The sequence below is a fragment of the Pseudopodoces humilis genome, chromosome 5 (genome assembly GCF_049639895.1).
Source record: "Pseudopodoces humilis isolate 2021_Gansu_Grassland_sample_001 chromosome 5, ASM4963989v1, whole genome shotgun sequence".
Taxonomy (NCBI): domain Eukaryota; kingdom Metazoa; phylum Chordata; class Aves; order Passeriformes; family Paridae; genus Pseudopodoces; species Pseudopodoces humilis.
The window spans coordinates 29,074,931-29,087,421 of record NC_142204.1 but is presented as its reverse complement, the minus strand read 5'-3'; the positions used below and the strand labels follow the sequence as shown (position 1 = coordinate 29,087,421).

Below are 12,491 nucleotides of genomic sequence, written 5' to 3'. Positions count from 1 at the left end.
CTGCTCCAGCCACACCAGCGGCTCTGGGGACCTTCTCGAGGACCTGCTCTGCAGATCAAGGAATGGCCTCTTCTTGTAGCTCTCTAGGGAAAGAGGCTGATCAGGCCCAGGCAGCCATGCCCAGAAAGGGGCAAATGCTGAGGCTTCCTTGTCTCCTGTGGCTGGTGGCCTTTGTCACAGCCCACAGCTGCAGAGGTGATGGTGTCCCTGCTTGGACTTCTGTTCTATTTAACTTCCCTTAAGTGTTAGTTTAATCCCCTGGTTCTATGCCGAGAACATCTGGTTGATGCTCCTCAAGCTACACAAGTACCTGTGCTTCTTCCTGCCCCAGCAGGGCTGCCCCTGCAGCTGTAATGACCTCTCAGGGTGCTCCTGGGTCTCTTCTGCAATCCTGGGGTGATCGCAGGATCCTGTCCTGACCACCCTGTGCCACCAGCACTTCACACTAGATGAGGTGAATCTCTTCTTGTTTGTGTATCTGAAATAATGTTTTCTGATCTCCTACAGGTGTTACTCAGATAAAGCCCAAGCAGAGATTATGCAGCAGATTTGACCACACAGAAGCTTCACAAATGCTTGAGGTCCAGATGCAAGTTGCACCTGATGCAAATGAAGGAAAGCTCTGATGAACAGCAGAGACAGAGAGCAAACATATTTTTTAAACATATACACCTTGAGGTAATAATGTGAGAAATATCTTCTACTAATCCAGGGAGAGATTGTGTGTGAATTTGCCACAGGAAATGCAGTGAGGAGTACCCTTTCTTCCAGGTTAATGCCAGCCTAATGGATGGTTGTTTGGTTTTGATATTTTTTCACCTGTTTATGTACCTTGGCATGTGCTCTGAGCCTGGAGCTGGGCTGCATTTTGCACCTGCTAGAAGGGGTGCATATCTATGTGCACAGCAAGTCAGTTCAGGGAAATTTCATTAATGTTTGATTCAGGAAACAACTTTATTCTTCTCAGCAATTTTTATACAGATCTGAGGGCCTTTTGCCAGCCCTCATTTCCAGATGGCTTAAAAGCCATGTTCTGTGCTAAATAACTGTATTTAATTTCTCTGTGTAAGTCTGAGACAAGAGGTCAAAGAAAGAAATGACATCAATGTGAGCAACCTGCTTGGTCAGGGGGAGCTCAGAGACATGGGCAGGGAAAGTATCCTCTGGGAAATGAAGAAATGAGCATGGGGATGCACATACACACCTTCATCCATGCTTACAATCCCCCTAGACCTTTCAGCAGCCTGGCAAACTGTTTTTATGTATGTTCTACAGCCCAGAAAATGTCCAGGTAGTACTTGGAGATACCTAGAACTGCATATGGCATTGAAACAAAGCTTGAGCATGATGACCTTTTTTTGGGCTACAGGACTCGGTTGGGCTTAAGTGTACCTGTGAGTCCATCACACCAGTGATACATCACATGTTCAAACAACCCAGCATTATTTTTGTTCCAAAGGACCCCTAAAAGTGATGGAGAAGTGAGGAGATGTACTAGACACAGAGAATGGCTCTCCTAATGCCTGCTGTAACACATTGGCCTCTTGGCCATGCTAACATTTTCAATATGCTTACAAGTTTCCCATATATAGTGTATTACCCAGCATTTGAGCCTTGCTGAGGCATCACTGCCTTCCCTTGGAGCAATACAAGGCATTCGTGAAGTTTCTGTGCTGAACTGTGGGAATAGAGCAGCAAGAAGCTCTGACCCCTGGGTAAGAGCATGCTTTGGAAACGCCATCATCAAAAAATGAACACATCAGCCCAGAAGGCCCACAGACAGCTGATCCTCTCCAGCCTTATCAGAGACACAGCTTCTGTGGATGCTGAGGCAGCAGCCACCGGACATTTTTGAGATGTTTATTCTATCCTGTGTTGATATGAAGTCAATATGATAACTAAAAATAAAGATTTAAAAAAAAAAATACACAGCAGCTATTTGTTCCTGAATTGTTATGTTTACCCATACCAGCCCAGATTTCCATTTAGGCAGGCCTGTAGTCCCAGATGTTCAGTCATTTTCAGCAACACGGTCATATCCCAGAAGATTTAGCCTGCTGGAGCAACTATATTAAACATGCCTGTAATTTTCCACTGTAACTGGAAGATTGCATTCCTCAGAGGCGAGCAATTGCTGACTGGACAGGCCCCGTGCACATGCAGGCAGCACAGCCCTGAGTCCTCTGCAGCCTCTCACTAGGGCAGGAGGGCACAGCACTTCTGTAGCCCAACAAGGCTTGGTCTGGGATGAGGAAACTCCCATCAGCAGCACTCCCTAGGAGAGGTGGCCATGCAGCTGGAGATACCTGGCCAGTTGCTGCTGCAGGGATGGATGTGGCTGGGCCTGCAGGTGGCTTCTCTGCTGGCCCTCCTGGCACTCAGAGCTGTAGGCTTTTTGCATCACCTCTGTTGAGGTGATCCAAAGAGAAAAATGGTCTTTAACTGAATAAAAACAGATATTTCACCCTAATCACCTCCTGCTTCCTAATGAATGGGCTGGGCAGAGGTACCCATCACAAGGTCCTGCACAGCTGGGGAGTCTCACCCTGCTTCCAGGCACTGGTGTAAGGCCACTTCTCTGAGGAAGGATGGGGCATGTCTCTGAGTACAGCCTCCTCTAAGAACCCAGCTTCAGGTCAGTGAGAACTAATGGACAGATCTGTGTGGTTTATTCTGCTTTCTTCTACAGGTAGCAGTGGTGGCAGAGGACAGTGGAGAAAGCCACAGTGGCTTAGTGCCTGTTCCTGACAATACTTATGGCATAGGATTTCCCTTGGAGAGTGCAAGGAGGCACAGAAATCCAGTTGGAGCCAGGTGTTCCCTTCTCTGTGCCAAAGCATCTGCTGAGAGTTCATGAGCCAGAGAGTGGAGTGCTCATGTCCACCAGAAGGAGTGAAAGATGTGTCCTGTGAGTGTCTTGGAGGAACACAGGTTTGGATGCTGCTGTGCTGGAGGGGCCGTATTGCCCTCACAGCCAGGGTTGGTGTTGTGGTGGCAGCTGGTTCCAACACACCTGCCTTACCTCCTCCAGCTGAGCACAGGTTACCAACATGACTCACTCCTGCAGTGCTGACAGACAACCAGGAGCACAGGGGCTCTGGCAGGCAGCCCCAGCCCCTATCACTGATCCCTGGCCACTGCTTACATCTGGCCTCCAGCCTTGGAGAAAGGAAGACTCCACCATGCTTCCTTCAGCAGCAGGGAGGTAGCTGTTCTTTTGGTGCAGGTAAGGTATAAGGACATCTCTAGGGAGAACTGTGGCAATTCCCATCTTTGGTTCCTGAAAATCCAGCACTCACCTCTTGATAGGAGCAGCATGATCCAGAAAGGGCAGCCTGGCCTCAGCTGCCAGCTTTGCCTGTATCAGTGGGGCAATTCTGGAAGAAAAGACCCCTAACTTCGATTATGGCTGGGTTGGTTTTCCTGCCACTGATTTTTGTCACACAGAAGGATTGGTCAAGGCATTGCTGCTCCTGGAATCATCAAGCAATGTATCTGCTCTTCAGGTGGGCAGAGCCAGACATCCTCTTCTCATACACATAACAGAGGGGAGTAAACAGATAAACCAGGCAGGCTGCTTCCACTAACTCACTGAGCTGCAAAGATTTAGTGTCCAAAGCAGCTTTTCCTGCTAAGGAGGGCCTGGCTGGCCGTCTTGTGATCTCATATGAATAGAGGGATAGCAAAGGTCTGGAGGGTAAGTCCTGTGAGGAATGGCTAAGGGAGCTTGATTGTTCAGCCTGGAGGGAAGGAAGATCAGAGGAGACCTCTCTCTCTACAGCCACCTGAAAGGAGACAAGAGAAGAGGACATAGTCTCAAGCTGTGCCAGGGGAGATTCAGGTTGGACATCAGGACGAATTACTTCACAGAAAGGATATTAAACACTGTAATGGACTGCCCAGGGAGCTGGTGGAGTCACCGTCCCTGGAGGTATTAAAGAAACATGTGGACATGGCACTTAGAGCCATGGTCTAGCTGATCAGCTGGTGATTGGTCAAAGCTTGAATTCAATGATATCAGAGGTTTTTTCCAACCCAACCGATTCTGTGATTCTTTTATATCCAGCTCACCTGCTCCTGGTAATGGGACACTTCTTCCAGCCAAAATCCCCTGACAGAAGTTTCTCATGGGCAGATTTTCCCTACAGAAGTTAACCCTTTTCCTCCATAAAACCATCAGTGCCCTGCTCCAAAGCTAGGACAGGAGTCAGACAAGATGCATAAGCAGCACTGCCGACAAAGGCATCCTGGTTTCCTACAGTGCTCAAGCTGGCTGGGACAGTGGGATCACACCCTCCAGCTTCCACAAGGTCACATGAATCAACTACCCATTGCCAATGTATTTTTAGTGTCATTAAAATAGAATGAAGGTAAAAATATGTCAAGCAGGTAAACACACAATTTCAATTCAAAACAGAGCTATTGGAGGCTCTTGGTCACTGAGGGCCTCATAGGAGAGCCTGTCCCTTCACTCTCCTCCACCAGGGAGATGGGTGCTGCCGTAGTCACTGATTAACCACCCACCCAGGGAGCTGCTGCCCACACTGTGGATTATGTCTTGACCCCCTGGCCACTAATTTCTGATGCTTGACTTCACTCTGCAGTGTTTTTGTAGACCTTTTGCCACAGCATTTGTTTCCCACAGCTTTTTGTTTCCTCTTAGTAGCTTCAAATGTAGGGAACAAACCTTATTTCTTGCTTCTTATAAGTACCTGTTCTGCAGCTCAGCCTTCAAGCCTGTGTGGAGGCAAGGATCTGGTCAGCTTTGAAAATATTTAGGTACAGTTCCCCTTATAAGAAGAGCTTATAAACTTCCCAAAACTAGAGGTGAGATGGGATTTTTGTGAGCCAACCATGCTACCTCTCTTTCTACCACGTGTTGCATTTCATCTCCCAGCCAGAGAGGAAAGTATCCCCCATGGCAGCTTCTCCTCACCCAGTGCAATCTTTGCTTGTGCTCTTTAGTGCAGGCATGAAGACCCTGCTGCCATTGGCAGCAACAGTAACAGGAGAAGAAGATGTTGAAATCATATTATATTTATTACATACATGAGATACAAAAACAAATTACCAAAATAGTATCTTTTTTTTTGTGAGTCCACAGGACCTTGAAAGAAAAAATACATATGTAAAGTGGATTGATAGACCAGTGACTTTTCTGGTGTTGTATGTCTTCTTTCCCCTCACACTCATGAACAAAATACACTCTATGAAATGTGGTTTAAAGATGCTTTACAGAAAAGATATATTTTAGTGCTGAAAACTGCAGTAAACTGTGCTATATTTCATACTGGTGTTAACGAGGAAGTATAATGGCTGTATATATTGCAAACAATAACACAGAAGAAAACAAATAAAATGTTCAGTTTTAAATACTAACATAAAAATAAAATAAACTCCAGGCCCACCATGAATCGCTGGGTTGTGATATGTGAATGCAAGTCCTTTCCATTCTCTGTATCTACTCCTTTTCCTGCAGTCAGAGATTTTCTCCTCTGGCAAATTGCATTTTTATCTCAAAGTCTCTTTTCCTCGCTCTGTTTGCAAAGTCTTGCTGGAGTCCTGCCCACGGGGTCCAAGTGCTGGTCTGAAGCTGGGACTTCAGTGCAAATACTCTATCTTTCAGATTGCATCCTCAGATATTCTGAGTGGCCAGTGCCAGGCTGGCCATTCCCTTTATACTGTTAACGCTGTCCAACTGCGGGGGGTCTTCGGGAGTGCTCCTGTTTCAGGGAGTTTTTTTCATGTGCCACCTTCAAATTCTTCTTTCCCCAACACAATTAGACTTCCCGCACCGTGAAGTGGCAGGTAGTAAAGTGCTTTATACAATGAAATATTTACACTAGGGCTAGGTTCATTTTTTAACACTTCAAGGACAAAAGCTCAGAGACGCTGCACCCTCTGCAGCTGGCTCTTCTCTGCAGCCAAGCAGTGGGCGGAGAGCTGGCCTCTGCCCTGCATCCCCCCTGTGCCAAGGCAGAGGGATTCAATTCACTCCAGCAGCTCTCTCCTCAACAGCATCAGCAGAGAATCTAGCCCCTGAAACCTTCAGCAGGGCAAACAGGTTACAAGCAAGTGGCACCCAATTCTCTTTGACGGGTGCCAGGTCATAACCTGCGAGGGGGTGTTTCTAAAGAGTGGTTCTCACTGCCACGCTGGTGCCAGCACCTACCCACTGCTGTGGCCACTGCCTTCCCCACAGCATCCTCTGGGAGCCCCTGGAAGTCACTCAGGATCCACACTAGTAGTACTGGCAGTGTTTTGCTTCTCAGCAGTAGCTCTTCTAGGATGGCAATTTAGTCTTGGGTGAGCAGTGGCTTCATGGGAGTTGCTCCAACATTGCACTGGAGCAAGACAAGCATCCACCACCTTTCCTTATGTTTCCCTCAACATTACGATAAGCAGGGCTCAGGGTGAGGCCCTGACAAGGAAGCTATAGGCAAGTGAAAGAACATTGGCCAGAAAGAGTTAAATTAGACAGTGCCTACAACTCTGAATGCCTCGCTACATGTGTGTTGGCACTATTTTCTTACATTCCAGTTTTCATGCTAGAGGTCTTCGCTCTGTGGAGGCTGTTGCATTTTGTGCATAAAGAAATGCCCTAGGCAGTTTCACAGCACTAGTTGCAGTCTCTTTTCAAAATCTCCAAGACCTTTCTTCCAAGAGCCGACTTCCACTGATGGACAAAACTTTTCATGTTGACAATGAGTCTGCCCGTTCGGACGTCCTCGTGTCCTGCCACAAGATACTCCAAGCCTGCAAACCAGCAAAGCGGTCAGGGACTGCACAGTACCATGCTTAAGAGGCCTATTGAGCTGCAAAGTCAGCCTGGATATCTAGTCCCATGTAAAAAAGCACTTACACAAAGAAATATTTACATATATTGACCCTCACATATATCTGTATATCTATAGCTTCATCTGTATCTATGGCAAAACGAGCCCTGTGGCTACCTGTCAGTGAGATGCAGCACCCAAAACGTGACTTTGTTAGTTTCTAAATATAAATGAAAGCTGAACTCTGGGGGCAGCACTGCAAGTTTTTATACCTTTTCTGGGAATTGCTATTACCTTAATTTGGCAGCCATCTGCCTCACTTCTCCTTGAATAAATCTGGGCCTGGAAATCAATTCAGCAAATTCAAGGAATGGAACAGTGCAGGATAGTCCAGTGCTTGGTATCTTGCTTGGAGTGGCCAGCGGCCCCTTGGAGGAAAAGGCATGCCAGACCCCAGTGAGAGGCAACATGTGCTGGCACCAGTACCCTAGAAGAGCCTGAAGGAGTGGCTGTCACACTGAAAAAACCTGCTAATTTCTGCCTCTGCCAGATGTTTTGGAGACATGACAGCAGGGTCTGACAAGAAGGTCTGACTGGTTGTCCAGAAACAGATAGAAAGGTCTGGAGTGTGTCCCTGTAGTGCCCTGCTGCAGGTCTTTCCTCAGCCATCCAGGTCTGTGCTTGACTTTCAGGACACAACTCAAAAGAGTGCTTGCAACCGGGTAACTACTGATAAACAGGGAGATAGAGCAAAGCCTTTGGCTTGGATTAGCTAAAGAAACACTGCCACAGATCCAAAGAACCAAAATGGGCCACAAATGTGCCATAAATGGGGATAATAAGGAGGATAATCCCTTTCATGGCAGGAGGAGCTCCCTGCCAGAGTCAGCATCCCACTGCAGCACATTTAGGATATAGCCAGCATTGGACTTCTCCTGTACCCACTCCTTCTTGCACCAGTCAGGGGAGCACAATGCGCTGGTGCAAACCAGCCATGGGAGATGGGCCTTCCCCGGTGCTCTCAGTCATCCTGCTCCATCCTGGCTGCAGCTTGTGCTGTCTTGGGTTTTCATTTTGCAGTCCAGAATAAAGGGAGGGTACCTCCCAAGTCAGAGGTCAAGCAATGCAATTCGCTTTCTACTTTATCTGAGTTTTTTGGGCATGCACATCCTCTCTTCTGCCAATTAAACACAGCATATGTGTGTGGCAGCATTGTCCTTCACAAGGCATTCATTTTGGCCAAGTCAGTCTTACTGTTACAAGCATCACTTTTCAAGGGTTCCTGGATTAGAAATGTGGTATGCACACTCAGAGAGCAAGCAAATATTGCCGTGGTTGCTGACTGTGTAGGGCTTTCTAGATTTTCAGCCTGATGCTACAGAACTGTAAAATTAAAATGAGTCAAATGACTGAGATGCCACAAGCCAGGACTTGAGGCTGTGCAGTTTGCCCTGGCAGGCTGCTCTCTGCCTCTCTGTGACTGTGCTTGGCAGAGCTGTGGAAGGGATGGGCTCCTCTTACCTTGAAAACAAGGTTTAAATCTTTCAGCTCAGTGTCCCCCCCAGAAGCAGAATCTGCCTCTGTGCGTGTGTGGAGCAGAAGGTGTGCAAGGGTGGTGAAAGGGTTCCCCTTGTAGGAACTTAAGCATGTTTTTCATCTGAAAATAGCCCACAGAGATTTGATAAATGCTTGGAGTTTTTTTTTCTTGTCAGAATCTTCAAGAGCCTACTCTACTTTTGGTATCCCTTTAGTTCTGTAAAATAGTATAAAAACACATCTGCCTTACTTTTATGTTTATCTTTGATCTCCTCTAGGTTTTTGAAGATGTGATTTTCATTATAGCTGTATGTCAGAAAATTGTTTTATGTCAGCTTGCCTTTTCATCCATCTGGTTATGGTTTATTCACCTGTAGGCCATAAGCTCTTACTGTCACAGAGGGTTGAATCTACTAATATTGTATTGCAAGCCACTCAGAAGTGAACGTGGTAGCTAAAGAAAATAAGGAACTAAAAAAAATTCTGGGATCCTTTTTTCCCTCTTTGACATTACTGAATCCCAGAAATTCACTCAATGGATGTTTTCAAGTTTCCTATTAGCAACAAACTTCATGACTTCTCTTCAACATGAAGGCTGAGACTAATTTATGGGACCAGCAGCTGCATTTCAAAACAATACCAAGTTTCACAGCATTAATCATGAGAGCTGGCAAGGAAGTAACAAGGGAATAACACCTGATGTGTCAGACACCTGGACTGTAACTAAAGACAGTTGCATCTCAACCTTTCTGCTGTTGTCTAAGAGACCTCCATTGGTTCTGTGATTAATGCTGTCTTTTCATCAGTTGGGGAAAATCAGTGAAGCTCCTCTGATGTTAGTCGAGTGGCAAAGCTGGGTCTCAGGTGTGAGGCTACCCTGCAGGCTCAGTTTTGGACAGCTTCCATTGCATTCCTTCAGGTTCACATTAAGGCAGCTGCATCTGGGCTTTCTTGATTGTGTTTTCATTGCATATGGAAAAATAAAACAGCTATAGCTATTTGATTAGTGATTTATGGTGTTCCAGCAATATCCAAAGTCTTACTGCACTTAAACAGCAGAGCCCTGCCTAATGCTGCTGGTTCATCTGACCTTTGCACCTGACAAGACTTCCTAGCTACAGCTGTGCTTGCCTTGGAAACCAGACAGTCACTCCTGTGGACATGAAAGAAGACTGCAAACACCTCATCAGTGAATAACCTTTCTGCAGGACCCAGCCTCACAGACAGCCCTGTACCCCCTCGTTCCTAGTGCTGCACATGAAAGGGACCTCTCAGCACCTACATCAATGCTTCCATTGCCAATTTCCCAGAGGTGTACACACCTTATGGAAAGAAAGCCCTTTATCTGAATAAGCTGGTAGCTGCTCATTTATCTTGGAGTACTAAAGAGAGGTGTGTCAGCTGGAGCTCAGTTTTACTCTGTGGAAGAAACCCCTGAATCTGCATGTCCTTGTCCATACTGGAGACTGCATGCCCAGTTTAGCCACCACTGGTTATACTCCATTTCAGTGAAAGAAGACGGGAAGAAACCGTGGAGCTCTCTCCTCACTGCATATGAAAATTTCTTCCAAATCTTGAAGATGTAAAGTTGTGTTACTTACAAAGAGAAATCTTCCCTTGAGTTTAGATTAGATCTTTAGTGCAGTATCACAACTCAAATTAGATTTAAATGTGGTTTTATGGATTCAAATTAGCTTTAGTTTTGAAAGATATATCAAGCAATTGTGGCGTGATGTGCACCTCCCTTCCTCTGGGAACAGAGACTGGTAAAACTGAAAGTCTGTTGCTATGCTACATAAAGTGAACTGTATGTTTCAAAGTCCATAGGATGAACCAAGTTTTTCTCTGTGAAATTTCAATTTGATGGAGATTGCTGTTGGAATCCAAGTGGTGTAACAGCCAATAATTTTTAATCAGCACTGGGCTGCAATCTCAGCTCACTGGTATGAGGGGACAGAGGGGCAGGAAGGAAATCCATGTATATGTGGTGGGGCTATACTGTTCAGGGACTCAAACTTACCAGGATTGAGGATGGGACAAGTACAGCCTCTGTTAGTCCAGGATTCAGGGTAGAGTGTCCTCTTGCCCCGGAGGATCTTCAGCTTTGTAGATTTCAAGACTTTCTTGATCTTCACACTGACTTCTGCATGGGAGCCTTTGTCATGAGCTGATAAGATCTTCGTCTTGATCACTGGGAATACAGGAGTTCAAAACCAGGAATATACAGACTATTTACAGGGCTCTCTTTTTTTCCCTGGTCTAGTGCTGGTGTCTGGATGAAGCAGCGAGGACAGTTGCTTTGCCACAGTGGAGTTAGCCCAGTGCTCCTTGCTGGGGAGCCCAGGATCAGAGCAGGCACTGGGGAGCACGTACATCCCCACACCCATGGGCAGAAATGCTGTCAGTTGTTTTGGCCATGGCCCCTGGAACTGCCATGAGGGCATGAGGTTCCATTTTCCCCCAGAGCTCAGCAAACCCTTTGTGTTCCTTAGCACTTTTGGAAATCAATTTGATTTAGGGATGGCCCTGGAGGCTTTGCTGGCCTCAGCCTCATCCCACCCTGGTGGCAGTCCTGCTGCTTTGCAGAACTGCCAAATCCAAATTCAGTGGAGAAGAGTGAGACATTGGTGGGGACTGGGGCAATTCAGGGAGTACTTTGAGCTCACCATACCCACAGGCACATTTCTACCACCTGGCATTCCACTGCTGAGCTCCTGCATGATGGAGGTTCAGGGCTCAACTCCTCCATCCCACCTGCACTGGTATCCCCATATGGTGGTGCTTTATTCAGCACGTACTTTGGGAAACTCAGGGCAGCCTCTCACAGTGTGGCCTCCTGGAGCTCATGATGAGCCCCCTAATTCATCTGTCTCTCTAGTTTAGCTGACACCTTCACATGTTGACTGATGAAAGGGGGGGAAGCCTGAGTGCACTTTAGATTTATGAACTTGGAGGTTTTGTGACTTTTTTTTTTTTTTCCTTTCAGTTTCTTATATTTTGCAAGATTAAACACAGTTACTATTGTGTCTGGAAAGCAAAACAGAGCAGAATCAAATTTTTTCCTAATATCACTAAGCCAGGGATACATTTCAACAACTGGCAGCCCCTTGAACTCCACTTTGTGGACTGCTCTAAAGCCTGCAGAGGTATGGGCTATCTCTCTGTGCATTTTCAACTTCAGTGTGAGATGAAACAGGTAAGAGACCCCTGCAAGAGATTCCTTGCAAGGGAAGGGAGTGCTGCACAGAGCATTCCTTGCTCTGCCACAGTATGAAGAAGGCAGCTCATTGGCATACACCAGGGAAGTCTTGTGACAACTTGCAACAAAGTGCCTCTTCTCATTCATTTAAATCTAAGAGACACGTAGACACATACATCATCCCATTGCAACAGCTGAACTTTGTTGACAGGGGAAGGTTCCCAGTAGCTGCTGGAATTATTTTATCCATGGAGTGGTGATCATGGTCCCTCCTTACTTTCAGTCTCAGATCACTCAGATACAGCCAGTTCTAGATTCCAATTGTGGCACCTTGTCTACAGACAGCGTTTCAGTGACCCATTTTTGGTAAGAGTGGTTTATAGTCTGTCTTGGACCTAGACAATCTCCCAGGGACACTTCCAGCTCTTGTCCTCCCATGATTTTTGTACAAGGGTGTTTTGCTTGATAGCAAGACAGAGGGGTAACAGAACAAGATGCTCCACCCACCTTGACTTGGAATCATGGTAGCTGTACAGGTTGGTTGATGATCTGCCTTTAGACAGAGTATCCTGTGGGTTTGACAGGATGGAGTGGTGCACACACAGCACCTCTCATGCTTTATGCACACTTTTGCACTGACTTGCAGCACCTCCCTTTACAGCCCCCTCACCCACAACTCACCATAGGTGTACTTCATCCCGCAGAAGACCTTGGGATTCCCTAAAACTTGCTCTTTACATTCGCATTTACCTGGGGAAAAAGAAGGAAGCAAATGGCTGTGAATTGTGCTCGAAAGACAGGAGCATTTGCAGGAAGAGACTGGGAACTGCCAGAGGTTTTTCAAATGGTCCACAAGCCTCCTGCAAAAAAAAAGGAATTTGCAACTGTTTTCAGACTGAGAGCGAATACAGACTCTTAGTCCAAGGGCAATTACTCCTTGTTTACAATAAGAAGAGAAGGAAAACAAAGGCCTTATTATT

At 46.4% G+C, this 12,491-nt stretch overlaps 1 protein-coding gene across 4 annotated transcripts in view; it reads right to left on the bottom strand.

Moving 5' to 3' along the window:
• Positions 1 to 2,652: 2,652 nt before the first annotated feature.
• Positions 2,653 to 12,491, bottom strand: part of NTN4 (netrin 4) — a 49,021-nt gene continuing 39,182 nt past the window's right edge. For 3 of the 4 annotated variants that reach the window (XM_088055256.1, XM_088055257.1, XM_014248834.2), the window contains 3 exons: positions 12,193 to 12,261; positions 10,333 to 10,503; positions 5,022 to 6,756 (listed from right to left, as the gene is read on the bottom strand). In XM_088055256.1, coding sequence (XP_087911382.1) covers positions 6,620 to 6,756; positions 10,333 to 10,503; positions 12,193 to 12,261 — 377 coding nt within the window. In that variant the 3' untranslated portion in view covers positions 5,022 to 6,619. Of the gene's footprint in view, positions 3,786 to 5,021; positions 6,757 to 10,332; positions 10,504 to 12,192; positions 12,262 to 12,491 lie in introns of those variants that run through there. The other variant, XM_088055258.1, reaches the window with a different exon arrangement.